The 18015-nt window shown below is 35.7% G+C and overlaps 1 protein-coding gene across 1 annotated transcript in view; it reads right to left on the reverse strand.

Annotated features, from left to right (window-relative positions):
• Positions 1-8460: 8460 nt before the first annotated feature.
• The window catches only part of GUCY1A2 (guanylate cyclase 1 soluble subunit alpha 2), a 340761-nt gene continuing 331206 nt past the window's right edge, over positions 8461-18015 (reverse strand). Inside the window, exon 8 of the mRNA XM_054592483.1 lies at positions 8461-11205. Coding sequence (XP_054448458.1) covers positions 10998-11205 — 208 coding nt within the window. The 3' untranslated portion in view covers positions 8461-10997. The remainder of the gene's footprint in view (positions 11206-18015) is intronic.

Consider the following 18015-nt stretch of genomic DNA (forward strand, 5'->3'; position numbering starts at 1 on the left):
ACTAATCTATAGTGTTCAATCATCTAAAATTGAAAGAAGGGGGGCCCAGCCAAAATAATAAATGCTATTTTCACATCCTTTGTAAGAGTGAGAGCAAGTGAGAGAGAGAGAAGCAGAGGGAAAGGGAGAGGTAGAGAGAGAAAGAGAGAGAAGGGAGGTGAGAGGGGGAAAAGAAACAAGAGAAAGAGAGGGGAAAAGGGAGGGAAGAGGGAAAGAAAGAACAAAAAAGGAGAGAGAAAGAGGCTGAGGATAATGACAAACTTTTAAGGACCTAATTAGTTTACTTCACATAATACCTATACACATAGCCCACTCATGTTACATTCACCAATAGTCTCATTAAGAAATAATATTACATTCTGTTGATATTCAAATTATAGCTTCACTTGATATTTGGACTCTTGCATGGGTTCTCATTGTCATAAAGAGTATACTAATGTTTAATTAGGTCACACAGACAGTGCTGATTGAACACATAGTACCAAATTTTCCCAACAGAGAACTTCTATATTGGTGGGGATACATAATGCAAGAAGTTCTTTTTGTCCATTTTAATAGTTTCACTCTGATTAGCATACTTCTTAAGTTTTTGTTTTATCAAAGTTTGACATGTTGAATTTTATGATATTCTGTTAAATATGAATACTGTGTTTAATATCTATACAGTTGGCCCTTGAACAATGTGGGAAGTTAGTGCCACCAACCCCCAGGCAGGTGAAAATCCATGTGTAACTGTGACTCCCCCAAAACTCAGTTGTCCCTGAGTATTTGAGAGGGATTTGTTCTAGAATCTGGCAGATACCAAAATCCATGGATGCCCAAGTCCCATATACAAAATGGCACAGATACTCGGGTTTCTCTTCATATCGTATAAATTTTTCACCTTTTACAAAATGGCATGGAACATTGTATGCAGTCAGCCTTCTGCATCCACGGATTTTGCTCTGTGGTTGCTTAAACCCATGAATGCAAAATCTGGATATTAAAGGGACACTTTCATTGAAATTGGAGATTAAAGGGCCAATTTAATTGTATGTTTATGGAAAAAAGTTGATGTATAAGTGGGACCACACAGTTCAAACCTGTATTATTCAAGGGTCAATTGTAATCAGTTAACCTTACCATCTATTTTCTCCTTTGTTCTAGGTTAGCGGTGCTGGACTATAGACACAATTAAACATATGCAAAATTTGATTTTTTCCCTTTTCATATTCCCTATTGGTGTCCTTCTTTCTCTTTGTTGCAGTCCAGCTGAATCCAGCTAAAGTACTTCATATATACTCATAAAATGGGATACCTTCTATAGTCAGGTATTCATTTGCATTTTAGTAGGAGAATTCTTTTAGACAAGATGAAAAAGTATTTTAAAGGATCAAAAGAAAGAACAATGAGTACCTGTTATTAAAGATCATTGAGTTACATAATAAATGAAAAGAATGGATTTTATAAGTGCTTGGTGATACACTTGAAAGAAATTTAAAAAAATAAGAATAATAATTTTGGCTGCTATCCAGTAATAATTATCTTTGCACAACAAGGGCAAAAATTAAAGATTAAAAAAAAACCTCCCTGAATTACTGTAGATAATTATACAGTCATTTAGTTTACCTTGACCTTTTTGGCTGAGATCTACCGTAAGAATTAATTTCTTCTTGACAATAATTTCTAGTCAAATAATACAAAATCAATTTATTTGAGATTCCAAGCCAAAGTTAGGTTTTATTTCAACATGATAATTTATACCAATAAAATTTGAAGGGGGCTTCATGTTGTTGAAAAACAGTCTCACCACTCCAATATTTTGCTTCACTTTAACTAGGATGCTTTGAACCAAAGGTGTCAGAAAAAGAGGAGGACCTTTTAAGTGATTATACACAAATATATTGATATAGATCACCTTAGTCTCAAAAGAAACTCATACTTTCTTGTTATTAGTGATATTGACCTTAAAGGAATGCTTCTTGGGAGGCAATAATGGAGTTGTTTTAGGATCTGAGGTTTCTTTGGGTATGGAAATGCCTAGTTTCTTGTTAGAGCTGATAATTGTTGTTCAAATGATTTGAACCTAAAATAGCTTTGACTCAGATTTTATTCTGAGAGGTTTGAGAGGTTTTGCCCTATATGCTAATGTGAACAAGTCTACATACAGCATTCCTTAACCCTTATATTATTAAAAAGTTTATTATTTTAGGTAAAAGAATATTACCAGATTTGCAAACCGTGGCTCAATGCCACAATTTGTAAGTTTGTCTTATTTATGACATTGCCTACATTTTTATTTTCTTGCAGGAAAATAAGAACATGAAGAGAGAATAATTTAAACATAATTTATAATGAAATTATATGTTATCTCGAGAGAATAAAACCTTAAGAAATATTACATCAACAAAATTATTTTTCTTTCTCAGTGTTGAAAAACATGATACATTTAGAAAACTTTCCAAAGTCTCTAGCATTCTGACTTTTGGATATAAGTAAGCTGACTCTTCTGGAACAGCAAACCTTTATCCTTAATTATTTTTCTAACTGATTATCCTGATTAAAAATTGTTCGGGTTTCTTTCCATCTTTTAAAATTTCTGCTCTAATTAAACTCTGCTTGAATTAACCAAGTATGTGTAAGCGAAACATCTTTGAATGATAATAAGAGATCACCTAAGCACTTTTGATACTGGAAGACAGAGTCATCTGCACCTCTCCCACAGCACACCATCCAGTACTGTGGGGGCTCTCTCTCCTGGGCTCCAATTCCCTGGAATCCCTGAATGAGATGGACAGGCCTGTCAGGTGTGAAAGTCTTCAACCTGCTCTAAAGTTGAGCATCTGTTTTGCTAGCAGCCAAAACCTCATTTGAGAGCAATATGAACAACATAAAATATAGTATAGGCCCAGGGATGATTTTAGGACATAAAATAAATATTTCTCATTTTTTGTGATTAAATTTTAAACTAGGGAAGGATAGTTTTGATAATGTCAGAATTTTAAAAAGGATGTATAAAATCAAATTGTATTTTTCTCACTGCATGTTAGCTCGGCCAAGAATGCTATAAAAGGGTGGGGGTAGTTTTATTTTCCTATCAATTGAGCACTGATAGTCTGTTCTTTTGTGCTAATTTTAACAGCTTTTCTGTGACATATGCAGAGCTGGTATTTGGCCTTCTTTGTTCCTTCAGTCCAGATGTTCTGACACTTCCATTTACCTTCATGGATGTAACTAAGACTAGTGCTGTCTGCCGCCTTCACAGAATCCCTGAACCAGAGCTCTGGGAGTTTGGAATCCCAGCTTCACGGATCTGTGCGGCTGCTGAGAGGTTGACACAATCCCCTCAGAACACTGAAAATGGCTTCTGAAGGATTCTTCTCTTTTTCTTTTTTAAATTAAGAATGACTTCCAGTTAAATAAATCACTTGACTCTCATTACCCACACTATTATGTAAACTGCCTCTCCTCTGAGAGTATGTACACCTTTATGAAGAAACAATTAGATCTTTTTGTTCAGTCTCATCTAAAGTTCTTGCCCATCTCACCGCTTCATCCACCCCTGTGTCTCATGCCATCCATCCCTGTGCTCCGAGTCTCATGTATAATTAACGGACAGACAGCATAAAAGGAGAAACTGTCTTTAAAAAGTGAGGTGGTATGAGAAGCAATTTTGCACATTTCTGATTTTTACCTCAATTAATACATTATTGTCCTACTTATATTCAATTACACTTAGTAGACCACATTAAAAATACATTTAGTAGAATCTCTTCATCACCAAATAGTGAAAAGGCCATGGGAAGTTTGAATCAAAACCGATTATTTTTAAAATATGCTTCAAAAAAATCAGAAACAAGCTACTACTTAGGCTTGTCATTTAATTTTTCTTGTGTCTTCTGCTTTCAGATAATAAGCAACAGTATTTAACTCTAATATTAAGAATGATTTTTGCAACTAGATGAATTAACTGAGAGGATAAATTCACTGTAATTTAATAGTTTCAAACTACTTTTCATTATTTATAATAATCAAAAACATGCTTATTAAGGGTTAAGCACTGAATGATATACAAAAAAGATAACTGTAAAACTTTCTCAGTGAATCAAGAATCCTGTTTGATTTGTAGAGGGGAATTTTCTAAACCGTGGGAGAAAGATGCTAATTTAAGTTTTGCGGTAGGTAATAGGAACTTAAGATACTAGCAAACCCACTCACCATTTCAATTGTGTTCAGATTTATGATTAGAAGAGAGTTTACCCAGCTAGGCAATAATATGACCTATAATCTTATTTACAGGTTTAAGAATGGATTTAAGCTTATATGACTTGCTAAATAATAATCTGCTGCTTAGAAGATCCTTAGTGTAACATAAGTTTACCAGTTGCCTTTAGCTGTAATTCTAGTACATTATTCTAAATTATGGAAGGGTAATTTAGCTATTAAAGGACTGAATATTGACTATGACACAGATGATTAAAATTATATTTTAAGAAGTAAAACTAAAACTATAAATTATTCACTTGGAAATCTGCAAGCTCTGGTACTATTATCAAAATAGCTGAGAGGAGCAGGTTATTTTCAATATGTCTACATAATCATTTTCAGATGTTTCTTAATTATACTACATATGACTTTCAACCATATTCTGAAGCCAAAATACTATTATACTTACTAAACTCTTGCTTTCATAGAAAACAGTGGTAATAAGCTCTGTTACCTCTAATCTTTCGTCTTCTAAAACCTTATCAAACCTACAGTTGAATTAATTGTTCCAAGACCCATCTATATTTTTGCAAAGCTTACATTCTCAGTCACCTCCTCCAACATACGTTCTACTTTTACTCATGTATCCATCCTTAATTGCTCTGTAATACTATATTCTGTGAAGATCTGAAAATTTGGGCAACACTAAATGCATATACATTTCTTGAGAAAAATATTACTACAGGTATTTTAAAAATTATGCAAAAGAAATAATATGATAGGAGTATATTAATTACTTGAAAGCAGGTGTGCAACTGAAAGTCTTGAGAGAACAGATTAAGCATGTCATTTTCTCAGGTAATTTTTATCTGAGTTATCACTTGCTACTTATTTTGCTGTAATAAAATGATGAATATCTTTTAGAAGTCCACAGCAGCTATATTATTGCTTATATAAAACATGTCTCTATTTCCCTATAAGCTCTATGACACGCACAAAATGCAAGCTTCAGATGGTATAATCACCATAGCTTAAATTATTGCTTAAAAGGTTGTTACAAGGTATTGCTAGGGGACCATTTTTCGATGAATGTACAGTTCGATGTCAAAAGTACAGACTATTGATATTTTATAACATAAACATCAGAGCATTCAGAAATAAGGCTATTACTTTGACATTTGCTTCTCTGTCCAAAAGTTCATAGTTGATACCTTGGTGGTGAGGATCAGCAAATACTGTGAGATATACAGGCAGCAATTAAGAAAATTGGACCACATCTAGTATGCCTAGTAGCCGTATGGTGAGCAAAATTCATCCCCCATGCTTATCAGTGTTGATTTCTGTCTCTAATAATTTTGAAGACTCATACTCAAGAAGCAGACAATAAATTTGAAACCAAAACTATAATTAAAACTTGTGAAAAAATAATGCTATGAAGCTTGGAATATTTAGCTTTCATAATAACTGCAAATAAAATAATATATTGCTGTCTCACTCAACTTGTATTTATCCTTAGTAATTGAGATTATTTGAATACTCTTCAGTGATCTCCAAATCTGGCTACATATTAGCATTACTTAGAGTGATTTTCTAACTATGACTCCTAGGCCACACTTGAATCCTACTGAATCTAAATCTCTGAAGGTAAAGCCTAATAATTTATATTCATAAAAGCTTCCTAGGTAATTCGTTCAAAACCAGCCAGATACTGCCAAGTTGATGAGTTGAACCATTGAACAGTATCATTTCTTAATACAAATGGGATAGAAATGAGACACTTGACTGATCAGTCACAACATATTAGAAATAAAAACACAAACTTTACTTCCCTACATCCCAATTCCTCATAGAATGTCACTCCTTTTAACCATGAAATAGCTCCGTCCAACACACACATACACACACATACACATGCACACATATGAATATTCATTACTTTATAAAACAATTTCACAACTGTGGAGATTAACTGTGGTTCTGCCTGTTATAAACATAGCAATGACTTATTTCAATGAAAGGAAGGTGAAGGAAAGAAGAGACAAAGGAAGAAAAGAAACAAAAAATGGGGTAGGACAATACTTAAGTTTCAATTGTTTGAATCAAGTGTGAGGAATTTATCACACTATCTTAATATATCCTGACAAAATTTATATTAACCTGGATATAATATCAGTGTCTGTCCTTCAGTCTCCACCACAAAGAAATTGAAATTGAGTCTACAGCTAGGATCAATTTACACATTTAAGAATAAAATTTGTTCAATCACTTTAACACAATTTATATGTATGTTAAATCAGCTGACTGTGAATTAAGTATACTCATATCAGAGCTACTCACAAAAAATCATCATTCAGAATGGAATATGTTAAATTTTAATAATTCAGTTTCTCATGCATCATGGTTTTCAGGCTATATCTAATAACATATATTCATAGAAGCCGCTGAAATGATAATTTTTGTAGTTCAAGATCTGTAATCTCATAATAGAAGTACCCAGGTTATAATATGGGACTTGTTTTTGGTCTTGAGAGTATAGATATTGTTGGCTGAACAGTGTCTAGTGCCACCCAAAGCCTATGTAAAGTCATATATAACTCATTCAAAAGGACATTCAATGAAGTTGTATTAGATGCTTGGAGTCAGATTGTATTTTGAAGAAAAAGCAGAGAGGAGCTTTGATGTCAACAGTGCTCCAGCAAAACTGGGATGGTTAGTACACTTCAGAAGTACATTGTTATGTGGGCCTGAGGTTGTGTCAATCTTCCCACCAGCCTGAAATAGCCCTCAGGAACTCTTTCTGTGCCATGTGTGGATCAGAGGTACAGAGGATGGTGTCTGATTGGGCCAGGCTTGAGTGAGTGGGATGGTTTCCAGTGGCAGCATGGAGTACGAGAGGGTCTGCGCATGAGCTATGCAGCGCTCAAAATGCATGACAAGATACCTATTGTAGAAGTTTTACTCACCACCCTGATAATCCACAACACCTGCTCTCAACAAGTCAGGAACCCAAAGAGCCTTCATGAAATATATTTAATGATGGTCATAATCTTGGGCTCTCTCTTGATACCTCACAACCACAGACAAGCTATTTGAATTGGTAACAATATGATTCTGTACAAAACAGAGATCCTGGTGGTTTTCCAATTTCTCTGTGGCTTTGTCTTTTGTATACATCGATTTATTTCTGCTTTTTTACTGGAACTCTTTGGAGAAATTTTCAAAATTAAAAGCTTTGCTGCACTTGTAAATCAGTACTTTTGTTTAGGTTTTTGTTGTCCTCTTTTGCTCTTTTTTTTTTGGAGAGGCACACACTTTTGCATTTTCATAATGAAACGCTATATTCTTAGTACCATTGCCATAGGACACACAGAACAAGTGTGAGACCATGAACGTTTACATTGCAGTGCTGAATCCATGAACCAACTCTCAAGTCTCAGCCATCAGTGTCGGTTTCAGCAGGTCATCGTTCACTGGACAGCCATTTAATAAGGTGTTAAAAACAAATAATAATTTAAAATAATTATTTTAAATAACCCCAAATAATTTAAAATATAAGAGAAGAGATGAATATTGGGGCAGATTTTAAACTGTTGGATCCTTTTCCACATCATACTACATAGCGTTTCTCCAGGCATTGAGTATTATTTTTTAATTATGGCCAATATTACCTATTAAGGTTCACAGAGCACATACTGTGCAGTATGTTGTGGTTACATATGGGGTTTCTGACTTTGTTAGATAGCCAATTCATTCCCAAATGGTGACATCCTCTCCATCACAATGATGTTGATGTCAATGAAAAACTGTGGTACTGATGGCTAGTCATAAAGTGACTTCTTCCAATTTGTTGCTTGAAAGAACACTAAATCAGGAGCTATAGGTGCCAAATTATATTTAAAGTATCCTTTGGGGGGGGTAGGTTAAAGCCATTTCCCCAATTTAATACCACTTGATTTCAATGGGACATCTATTAAATTCTTTTAAATCTGTCAGGTTAAAATGTATGATGTGTGTAGTAGTTTGTAGGTGAGAAGATTGTAGAGATATTATTCAGATGAAATACCAACTGCTACCCATTGTTATAGCCACAATTGCTAACAGAAATATGTAGGACTAAAATATGATGCTTTTTCACAGCTTCTAAATTTTATGACTCAGCTACAGTGCACAGCCATTTTAAACTGTACCTCGCGAAAACATAGAGCAACCATGTAACTATAATGATCAATTGTACTAAGTTGGCAAAATGCTAACAGATTAGACCATTGCCTCAGGCTATAGCTTTAAAGATATATTTAGACTATATTGCATGAAAAATGTAGTTTACATCATGTCTGTGAAACTTAGTAGATCTCTAGCATATTATTCTTCATTGTGACAATGTAAATGGCTACTTCTTCTCTACGTAAAGTCATATAAACTAAAAAAGAGTTTGTTATTCTTTTGACAAATTGAATGCATAAACAATTCTTGTTTTGGGCCCTATTACCATTGCCAGATAATAAAATGGATTTCCAGTGATGCTTTTAAAATATGCTTCCCATAGGTGATCATACGAATAGAGAGAATAACTATATGTTTAGAATGGTTGCTTAGACAAATCTTTATAAGAAGCAGAGAAATAGATTGGATGATTCCTGGAAGTCCCTTTCAGCCTATGGTTACATAATGCATTGTTTACTGCCAAAATATTTATTGATTTACCATATCATAAAAAGCTCTTAGTTGCTGTGCAGAATAAGCATAAATGACCTCAGTGAGCTGGGTTCTCTCCCCATGCTCCTGTGCTACAAGGAGCCCACCAACAAAGCTCAGGGGTTTCCTATTCTCAGCATGAAGACTATACAGCTCGCCCCGTTCCCTGTGAAGGAAGTGTTTTAATCTCCCAGTGCCCTGAAGAGTTATTTTGTCAGTGATTACTCCCATGAGAGAACCTTGTCCTCAGCCTACACAGCCTCTCATAACACCCTGGCCATTTTACCCCATAAGGTTAAAAACAGAGAGGTAGGCCCAGGGAAAACAGAGGCACGGGCAAGAATTCAGACACCTCTGGGTCTAGGGCCCATCCCACATGAAGAGTGTTACCCTAGTGTCCTCAGAAGCCCCAGGGCTAGATCAAATTCAACAATTATAAAAGTGATGACCATTTTAACAAAAACTTTGCATGCCTATCAATGTTTTCTAGCTACACACTTAGATAACTTAAAAACACTAATTCAGCCTCACAGACAACATTGGACACTAGTTAACATGCTCCTCAGTTATGTCATAACCAAATCATAATGCAGCCAAAATCTCTGACCAGAAGAAAAAATATATTGTATTCAGTAGACATGAGCTACTAGTAAGTATACCTACTATAGTAAGAAAATGGATACCCTAAGGTTTTAAGGAAACAAATGCTTCCAGCTCATTAGCCTCAATAGAAACTTAGGTTTTATATCTGATCCAAAATAGTAAATCTCTGGACACACTGTGCTCCAAATTTCAGGGTGAATCTGTAACAATATTTTCATGCAGTGCTACTTATTGGGAACTGGTCTTCATTTTAGCAGAACATGCGATGGAAACCTATCTGTAACTATGGTGATTACTAAGTCTAAAGGTTAGACTTGCTTCAGTGTTTTGAAAATGATTCACTGAATTTAAAAATCAAATCAGTCAAACTGCAGAAAACATTTTTTTTAATCTGAAAGCTATAATATACAGGACTTTTTCCCTTGCTTTTTATTATGCAAAGAGAAAAAACATTGTTGGGGAAATGTCCTATACCTTTCTCACTAATGCCAGTATCTAGGAATATGCACCCAAGAATGGCCTTAGGAGTCATCCCTCATGATGGGGGTGGAGAAGTGTGAACATGTCATTTAGTAGGATACTCTTTATTCGAATGCAGGTTAGTACATTACAATAACTACCTGTATTTGCAAGTGCTAAGTTGAAATGTGTCCAGTGTAGAGATCATTTTATTTGACTGATATTTGCTAGAAGATGGCAAAAAACACCTTTCTTTCATCTTGGTTACAGATACATCTGTTATTAGGAAATTCCATTTCCTCTGGATTCCATGCTACAATAATCAAATCTAAAAGATATATTTACTAAGCAGACATACAATGCTTTCTCATCATTCAAAATCCTTGGTCATACGTGTTCTCAGTCTAAGCACTAATGAGTAAAACTATATTCATTTAATAGGTTAGAGTTACATAGTGTACCAACTATACAGTAGCAGATTCTGAAAAATCTAATAATGTTATGTGAAATGTAATTATCTAGAACAGATATGTATAAAAATAGGTAATATCCCTAAAATATTTTGCTGAGTTACAGTTCTTCCTACTGGGAAGTTTACCACACTGCCATGATATACTATGAAATGTCTGTTCAGAAAAACAAAATTAGAAAATATTCTTCACATACCAACTCACAAAATGTAGGAATATATAATCAAAACTGGCTCTTAAAAGTGATACAAATATATAGGGAAAGATACCTGTATGTGTGACAAACACAAAAACATGAAGTCTATTTATTGGTTAGTTTGGAAAGAGGGCCCATACTTGTAATTAAAATACATAATATGACCAAAAACACTCATATGGATGGACACACCTTATTCCTCCCCCCACCCTCCAGTTTTTTTAATTGACAGTCATCATCTACCTTTTTCTAGGATTATTGCCTGACATAACAGAAATTGCTCTGTTTGTTCTCAACAAAGCAGTGAAAGAGAATCTCTTTCCACCCTCCTGTCGTGACCCATGGTCTGGGCTTGTGCTTTTGGAGGAGTCTTTGATCTGTAGCGGGTCTCAGAGGCTTGTCTCCCGGAGGAACATGGTGCCAATGTTGTAGGAAACCTTCTTTATTCTCGATGAAGAAAGTGAAGGCTTTGGCTGTTTAGGACCAGTCCTTACCTCCAGGAAATAGCAGATTCCAGGGATTTCCTTTGGAAAGTTGTCTGGAAGCTCTTCACGGGACCGAGGAATAAATGTGAAACTTTCTTCCCATTTTAATAATCTAAGCAGAAAATAGAGATAATGTGAATCAAATAAGCAGGGGAAATGTAAATAAATGGACAAAAATGTTCAAGACTCAGGAACCCAATCAATGACTGTGCTCATGCTAACACTCCTATTTCTTTGTATAGATGTGGCCTTTATAGGATTCTAAGTACTAGCAAATGTTATTTCTCAGGGTAGATCTCCTCATGTAACAACAACAACAAGCTGTTGCTGGTACTACATGAAAATATTTGTTCAAGCTTGACCTCTTTCTAAAGAGCATTACTTGAAAATATTTGTTCAAATTTAATTTTTTTCCCTAAAAAAAGGCCAAGGAAACTGCATAATACAAGTTTTTACTCAACATGAAGGATTTACAATTTATGTTTTGAAAACCTGCCCAGATTCCAGAGCACCCTTTCTATGTTTTATAGACTCTTGATAACCTTTAAATGGTTATTCTTCGCATCTGATATATAAGCCAAGCATTTAACTTTGTAGAACAACATTCATGACTTCAAGTGTCTCTGATACAGGTTACTGGTTTCTGGCAATACACATTTTCTAAACTCATTAGCATTATTTGTGAAACAGCTGAATTCTTCCCTTCCAGTCACACTTAAAGACTCTTTCTTAGTACACTAAGACTGGTTTTACTCTTTCCCAGTTCCATGAAAAGTTCAGACTGATATTCGTGCCTTAAAATGTGGCCCAGCAATTCAGTTTGATTCAATAACTCTTGGGTTGCTTCTTATTGTCCAAGCAAAATCTTCTAGACATGAATATAATGATAAGTAGAACTGAACCAAAGAAGCTCAAAGTTTTATCAACAAAAACAGTGAATAAAATAAGCAGAAAATAATTTCTGAATAAACAGACAACACAGTAATATAAAAGTAATATAAAACAGAATGGGCTGGGTACCATAAGAAGAGTAGATATAAATAGTGCTGAAGTCTAGAAGTTCCCAGTGGGAGGATCACGGAGCCTTCATAGGAAAGATATTATTTACAGATGGGAAGACTTTCAAAAAGAGTGTGGAGTACAACACAGTCACAGGTTTGGAAACAAGAACATTATGATCAGGATCAACACTTTTCCAACGATTTGATAACATCACAGAATAAAGTCAGGGAGCTAAGGCCAAAGCTTTGAAATCTAAACTAAAAGTTTAGACTTTATTTGCAAGGCATAGTGGAGCTAAACCCATCACCTTTTTACTCTCATCCTTGTAAGGCACTTTAATGTTAAGAAGTTATGAAATGTAAGAGACGGTTTGGGGAAAGGAATCCTGGTGCCAGAAAGAAAGCAATATGAGGAGGGAGAACAAAGATTATGTGAAAATGCAAGTAAGATCATTGCACAAGCAATGATAATAATTTATACATAAGGAAAAAAAGAGAAAAATAATCATTCCTTTTCAAACATTCTTAATGGATAAAAATATTCTCTGAAAATAACAGTTGGTAGTACTAAGAATTCTCTTTTTTTTAATTTTAAAAATACCTTATATATTTGTTGTAGAAAAAAATGAGATAATGGACATAGTTTCTTATATAGGTGGTAATTATGATTTTTATAGACAGTAATGATAATACAATTATAATCTATCTGGAGTCTATTTAAGCAGAAGAGGTATTGGGCATAGATAATTACATGGATACCACAATTCTTATATTATGAGCATCTATAGTTACTTCTATGAACCAGAATTGCACAATAGTATTTTTTATCATTTTATTTCTTTTTTTTGTATTTCTTTTTATTTTTTAGGTATATTTTATCAGTTATGCTATTACAGTTGTCCCAATTTTTCCCCCTTTGTCCCCCTCCATCTGGTACACCCCTTCCCTCCAATGGTCCTGTGCCCTCTTATCTCATGTCCATGGATCATACATATAAGTTCTTTGGCTTTTCCATTGCCTATACTCTTCTTAACCTCCTCCTGTCTATTTTGTACTACCCAATTATGCTTCTAAATCCTTATACCTTTTCCGCCATTCTTCCCCTTCCCCTCCCCCTTCCCAGCTGATAACCCTCCAAATGATCTCCATAGCTATGATTCTATTCCTGTTCTAGTTGTTTGCTTAGTTTGTTTTTTAGATGCAGCTATTGATAGTTGTGACTTTTCTGTCATTTTAATGTCTATAGTTTTGATCTTATTTTTCTTAAATAAAACCTTTTAACATTTCATATAATAAGGACTTGGTGATGATGAACTCCTTTAGCTTTATCTTGTCTGGGAAACACTTTATCTGCTCTTCAATTCTAAATGACAGGTTTGCTAGATAGAGTAATCTTGGCTGTAGATCCTTGCTTTTCATCACTTTGTACACTTCTAGCCTGCAAAGTTTCTTCAGAGAAATCAGCTGATAGTCTTTTGGGAACTCCTTTGTAGGTAACACTCTCTGCTTTTGCTGCTTTTTAGATTCTCTCTTTATCTATAACCTTTGGCATTTTAATTATGATGTGTCTTGGTGTGGTCCTTTTTGGGTCCAACTTGTTTGGGACTCTGTGCTTCCTGAACTTCTGTGTCCATTGCCTTCGCCAAATTAGGGAAGCTCTCTTTCATTATTTTTTAAAATAATTTTTCAATTTTTTGCTCTTCCTCTTCTTCTTCCGGCATTTCTATGATTCAGATGTTTGTCCTTTTGGAGTCCCAGAGTCTTCTTAAACACTCCTCTTTTTTTTAAAATTCTTTTTCTTTATTTTGTTCTGGTTGAATATTTATTTCTTCCTTATGTTCCAAATCATTGATTTGAATCCTGGCTTCCTTCCCTATACTGTTGGTTTCCTGTGGATTTTTATTTCCCTTAGTATAGCCTTCATTTCTTCACTGACACTTTTGCTGTATTCAATGAGATCTTTGACCATTCTGACCATCAGTGATTTGAACTTCTGCATCTGATAGGTTGGCTATCTCCACATTGCTTAGTTCTTTTTGGAGGGTTCTGTTCTGTTCCTTCATTTGGGCCATATTTCTTTGTCCCCTTATTTTGGCAACCTCCCTGTGTCTGCATACGAGGTTGAGCTGCTTTGATTTCCTGTAGTAGTGCACCTGTGTGGTTGTATGGGGTGGAGTTCTGGGTATTCGCCAGTGCAGGGCAACCTGCTTCACCACTTTGTGGTTTTGTGTGTCAGGGTGGAGTCGGAGAAGGAACAATGCTGCTGCTTGCAGACTTCAGGGGCTTGCCTGGAACTTGCCCCTTTTCCAGTCACTTCACCCACTTCCCATATGTAACTGGCACCGTTCCGGCTGCTGTCCTTGTGGTTCCCAGAGTGGGTGGTTGTGCACACATTCGGGGATCTCTCGAGAAACTGGCAGTTTCTTCCGCTACCCCAACCTCCACTGGGTTTACAGTCAGAAGTTATGAGGTTTTATTTTCCCAGCACTCGGACCCTGGGAAAATAAAACCTCTGGCTTGGGGCCAGGATCACTGGCTCACAAGGCGTCCCCCTGATTTTTATCCACCACACATGAATGTGGGACCACCTGTTCTGCCAGCCGCTGCTGCCTTGCTGCCGCATCATGCCTGGCTAGCCACTGCCGCACTGCTTCCTCTCTGCCCTGCTCTCCGTCTCCGCCCCTCCTGCCCATCTGAATGGACATAGCTTCTTAAATCCTTGGTTGTTAGACTTCCTTACAGTTCTGGGTGTTTTTCTGGCAGTTCTCGCTGTTTGTCATATTTAAGTTAGCTGTGTTCCTTCTTATAGTTGTGCAACAAGGTGAGGCATGTATACCTATGCCTCCATCTTGACTGGAAGCCCCCACAACAGTATTTTTGCTTTGTAAATGATTTTAAAAAAAAGTTCTATTTCATTTCTTTAAAAATATTATAAAGTGACAATACTAACTTGGGATATATAAAAGTGAGGCTAATTCTAACATTTCAACATTCTTTCAAATGCCTTATCTCATTACATCCACACAACATAACCTTATGCAAAAGCCATACATGCCTCCTCTGACAAATATAAAGGGGGTTAAAATGAGTCCACAATGAATTATAGTGCTTTGCTCATGGACATAGGAAGACAGTGGTCACACGGGAACTGGAATCCAAATCTGTTAATTCCTAGTCAAACTGAGCCCTACAGTAAATAATAAGACTACACTAAGATATTTTTCCACCACCAACTACACTGCACTATAGATGGGGAGTTAATGACAATCAGTATGGAAGTCATCAGTACTGGATACTTTCTTTTTGTTCTAATAGATGTTGATTTTCTTTACATGTACTATATAATAGTCAATTCAGATATATGTTCAGATTCCCCAAACAATACTTTAATTTATCAATGAATTCCACAATAACTTTGTTTAGCTCAAATAGAAGAGTCATCAATGTGCAACATGTGGGTGTCAATCAGTGATATGAGTCAATCAACAAACATTTGCTGAGTGCCTGTTCCATGCTAAAATTGTACTTTGAAAGGAAGAGAATAAGAGGGCATGCCCAGAATGAATTAATATAGAGTTTAAAAGACAAGAAATACTGATAGAAACAAATTAGCAAAACAAGACAATATATGGTACCACACATGATCCACGGCAAGGGAGGAAATTCTGTAGGAAAATGGGAGAAATGATGGCTGTGGATCTTAGTACAATAGTCAAGAACCAGAGCAATAAAGTTCACTTCCATCAACTACAAAATAAACCATAAGCTCAATTTTTCCAACAAGTTTCATAAACATCCATAATCAACAAATAGGAGAGAGCTACATTCATCTCTTCTTTTTTAAGCCCTCTACTTTCTCTCTTTCATGATTTGTTTGTTTCACCAAGGTCTTGATATTTTACTATAATTGAGATATTCTAACATTGAAAAACTAAACTGGGGTTATATCTATGAAAGTACTTGTAAATGACTAAAATAAGGGCACATAAGCTGCTTTGGATGCCAGGAGTTCTAAATAATTCACTGCACTTCGGTTGGGAGGAAATTCTTTATAAAGAATCACTCTTTTGACAATTTAAAAACATCTCATATATTCCATGCTAAAAAATTGCAGAGGCAACATATTTTATATAAGGTTTTATTCTTTTTCCAAATAAACATTTTGGTATCAATAAACTAAATACAATTTTACCTTTCAATAATAAAAACAAGAGCACATAATGATAAATTGGCCCAAACTCCTGTGATAGTCAGGATTTAGCAGCCTTTATACTAGTATATGTGAACTTCAAAGTGCAGTATCCAGATCATTGCCAATGGGCCAATCTGAGTGAGTTACTGGTGGGTCTGTGCAGGAGGTCGAGGGAGGTGTTTCACACAGCTTACCTGGTGGCGATATGAATCATGGTGTTGAATAAATGATAAAATAGAAGGATTAGGAATTTAGATACCAAACACCCCAGAACCTCTGATCCCCTCTGAAATGCTTTATTAGGTTCAAATTCCTGGGCTGGCTTTAAAGCTCTGCTTAACAATCTATTTCTTCAGTAACTCAGGATTGATATAGAAGCTTACATTCTACATAAATCTAAATTAATCCCCAGCTGTAATCCCCAGCTGGTTGACATACAACCTGGGAGTCTGAACAACAGGTTTAGCAAGTATTTGGAAGCCACACAAATCCTAGTTTACCTGCCTGTCACCCTTCTTCCTCTCAACACGGTTTTTTCTACAAATTGATTTTCGAGATGAAAATTCTCTGCTGCTTTGGATCAATGACTGTTGCCCAAGCATGTGGGGGAAGCTGGAAACCATGGAGTTTATGGATCTGCACCCTCAGCACTGAAGAAATGAGGCTGCTCTCTCATTCACTGGGTTCTTGAGGGCCCCTTGTCCTGTTTTAACCAACAACCAATTCCTGTGGTTGTTTAGGGGGTGTTGTAGCAGGTAGTATTGTTTTCTTGTTTATTTTGGTCTTTCTTTTCCATGCTCAAGGCATTCATCAAATGACTAATATATCTGGAAGTCTCTTTATTTAAGTGTGAGGTGTTTAAATATGCCTGGAAGCTTTCTGTGTGGCAAGATTTTGTGGAATGTGGGTTTCCCCTTACCATTTCATTTGGGCTCCCAAATATCCACCTATTTACTGCTTCTCCCTTGGACCAATTTGCCCAAGTAACAATGTTCCAGTCATGCCTGTGAGACTATCCTTGGCTTCTGGCATTCTGAAAGGGGACTGAGAAAAGGGGCTGCGAATCTTTACGTTCAGTATGCAGATTTTCACTTAACCCCCCTTTATTCACCTTCCCAAGTTTAGAGTGTCTTTATTTCAATATAGAGTTTTTAGATAAACACAGGGTTACCCAGCTATAAACATTTCCAACTTCTCTTGAACTAAGGTTCTGTGAGATTATTAGGTTCTTACAATTAGACTCATTTGCCCAATATTTGACTAGCAGAAGGCAAGTATATTCCATTTTCCTTTAGCAACTGGCTATTAACACTGGTTATCAAGATTAGAATTTTGCAGAACAAGGATCTAATTTCTGGCTTCCTGAGTGTAAAGAGAATAGCCCAGTATTGGTGGCTTTTTCATCTACCTTCCTAATCACTGGAATACATATTTAGGTATTAATTTTTTAGCTTCCTGGTGTTTAAAAGGTTTGTATGGCTGTGGCAATGGATCCAGACCTAGACTACTGTAGTTCACTGGTGGCCTCAGAAATAGTAGCATGCCTAACTGGTCAGTTTTTGGCTGCATCATTTCAAGATATCTAGCTTAGAACCTGTTTATCCTTTCCACTGATTCTATAAACATATCATTCTTTTACTAAATTTCTTTCTGCTTAAAATATCTGGAGGGATCTCTACTTCCTATACATTTTCTGGAATTTTCCTTAGTCATATTTTGGACTTTGTAG

This window comes from Pteronotus mesoamericanus, unplaced genomic scaffold (assembly GCF_021234165.1).
Source record: "Pteronotus mesoamericanus isolate MK-2021 breed Mesoamerican mustached bat unplaced genomic scaffold, CSHL_Meso_final scaffold_36, whole genome shotgun sequence".
Lineage (NCBI taxonomy): Eukaryota > Metazoa > Chordata > Mammalia > Chiroptera > Mormoopidae > Pteronotus > Pteronotus mesoamericanus.